General features: G+C 55.9%; 2 protein-coding genes across 2 annotated transcripts in view, besides 2 other annotated features; both read left to right on the top strand.

Annotated features, from left to right (window-relative positions):
• Nucleotides 1-18: 18 nt before the first annotated feature.
• Nucleotides 19-53: a sequence feature (A-rich).
• Nucleotides 54-150: 97 nt separating this feature from the next.
• Nucleotides 151-201: a sequence feature (A-rich).
• Nucleotides 202-276: 75 nt separating this feature from the next.
• Tco025E_08930 (large subunit ribosomal protein LP0) lies at nt 277-1254 on the top strand (the record flags this gene model as incomplete). The annotated part of the gene is made up of 1 exon (XM_029375761.1): nt 277-1254. One exon carries the CDS (start codon nt 277-279, stop codon nt 1252-1254), a length of 978 nt encoding a protein of 325 aa, XP_029224129.1.
• A 303-nt stretch (nt 1255-1557) lies between these two features.
• Tco025E_08929 (large subunit ribosomal protein LP0) overlaps nt 1558-1700 on the top strand; it is a gene marked incomplete at both ends in the record, with an annotated part of 627 nt that continues 484 nt past the window's right edge. Inside the window, one exon of the mRNA XM_029375760.1 lies at nt 1558-1700. This exon is cut by the window's right edge and continues 484 nt beyond it. Coding sequence (XP_029224128.1) covers nt 1558-1700 — 143 coding nt within the window.

Here is a 1700-nt window from a genome sequence, read left to right as displayed (position 1 = left end):
GCTATTTTGATTCGTCCTTTTTTCTCTTGCTTTTACTTTGTTCTTTTTCATTTGAGGTTGCGTTTCTGTTCTTGTCCTGCGGCAGGCGGCTGCCTTTTTGTTTTTTGCAGATGGTCGTGTGTGCTTGATGAGAGCCTCAGCAGTGCAATGTTTTTTTCCTTTGTCTTTTTCGCCTCCTTTTTCTTGTTTTACTTTTCTGTTGTGGTTTGCGCCCGCACGTGAACACGCACAAACCCCGGCGCATTGTTAGAACCCGGAACTAAAGCATCTCTTACCATGCCGTCCGTCTCCGAGGCCAAGCGGGACTACGAGGAGCGCCTGAATGGCTGCCTCACCAAGTACAGCCGCATTCTCTTCTGCCAGATGGACAATGTCCGCTCGCAGCAGGTGCACGATGTTCGCCGCGACCTTCGTGGGTTGGGTGAGCTTGTGATGGGCAAGAAGACACTCCAGAAGAAGATCGTGGAGAAGCGCGCGGAGGAGAAGAAGGCGACAGAGTCCGACAAGTTGTTCTACAACAAATGCATCGAGCGGAAGCTGCTGTGCGGCAACACCGCCCTCGTCTTCACGAACGAGGAGATCTCCGTTATTACGGACGTGCTGGACAAGCACCGTGTGCAGGCCCCCGCCCGCGTGGGCGCCATCGCCCCGTGCGACGTCGTCGTCCCCGCCGGCAACACTGGCATGGAGCCCAAGGCAACCTCCTTCTTCCAGGCACTGAACATTGCGACAAAGATTTCGAAGGGTACCGTAGAAATCGTGGCGGAGAAGAAGGTGCTGTCCGTTGGCGACCGTGTGGACAACTCAACGGCCACACTGCTGCAGAAGCTGGATATCTCCCCGTTCTACTACCAGGTGGAGGTGCAGTCCGTGTGGGACCGTGGCATCCTGTTCCTCCGTGAGGATCTCTCCATCACCGACGAAGTCGTGGAGAAGTTCCTTCTGGACGGCATCAGCAATGTCGCTGCCATGTCGCTGGGCGCTGGCATCCCGACGGCGGCCACGCTGCCGCACATGATCATGGACGCCTTCAAGAACCTCCTTGGCGCCTCTGTTGCCACCGAGTACGAGTTCGACGAGTTCGACGGCAAGAACCTGCGCCAGGCCGCTCTGGAGGGCAAACTTGGCGGTGGTGCGGCTGATGCTGCTGCCCCTGCCGCCGCCGCTGCCGCTGCCCCTGCCGCCGCCGCCGCCGCCGCCGAGCCCGAGGATGAGGAAGATGACGAAGACTTTGGCATGGCTGGACTGTTCTAAACGGCACAGTGGAGAACTGCATCGCTATTTTGATTCGTCCTTTTTTTTCTCTTGCTTTTACTTTGTTCTTTTTCATTTGAGGTTGCGTTTCTGTTCTTGTCCTGCGGCAGGCGGCTGCCTTTTTTGTTTTTGCAGATGGTCGTGTGTGCTTGATGAGAGCCTCAGCAGTGCAATGTTTTTTTTCCTTTGTCTTTTTCGCCTCCTTTTTTCTTGTTTTACTTTTCTGTTGTGGTTTGCGCCCGCACGTGAACACGCACAAACCCCGGCGCATTGTTAGAACCCGGAACTAAAGCATCTCTTACCATGCCGTCCGTCTCCGAGGCCAAGCGGGACTACGAGGAGCGCCTGAATGGCTGCCTCACCAAGTACAGCCGCATTCTCTTCTGCCAGATGGACAATGTCCGCTCGCAGCAGGTGCACGATGTTCGCCGCGACCTTCGTGGGTT

The sequence above is a fragment of the Trypanosoma conorhini genome, assembly GCF_003719485.1.
Source record: "Trypanosoma conorhini strain 025E chromosome Unknown Tco_14.4_contig_00917, whole genome shotgun sequence".
In the NCBI taxonomy this organism is placed as follows: Eukaryota; Euglenozoa; class Kinetoplastea; order Trypanosomatida; family Trypanosomatidae; genus Trypanosoma; species Trypanosoma conorhini.
Note: the sequence above shows the minus strand (reverse complement) of the source record. Positions and strands in the feature narration are given on the sequence as shown.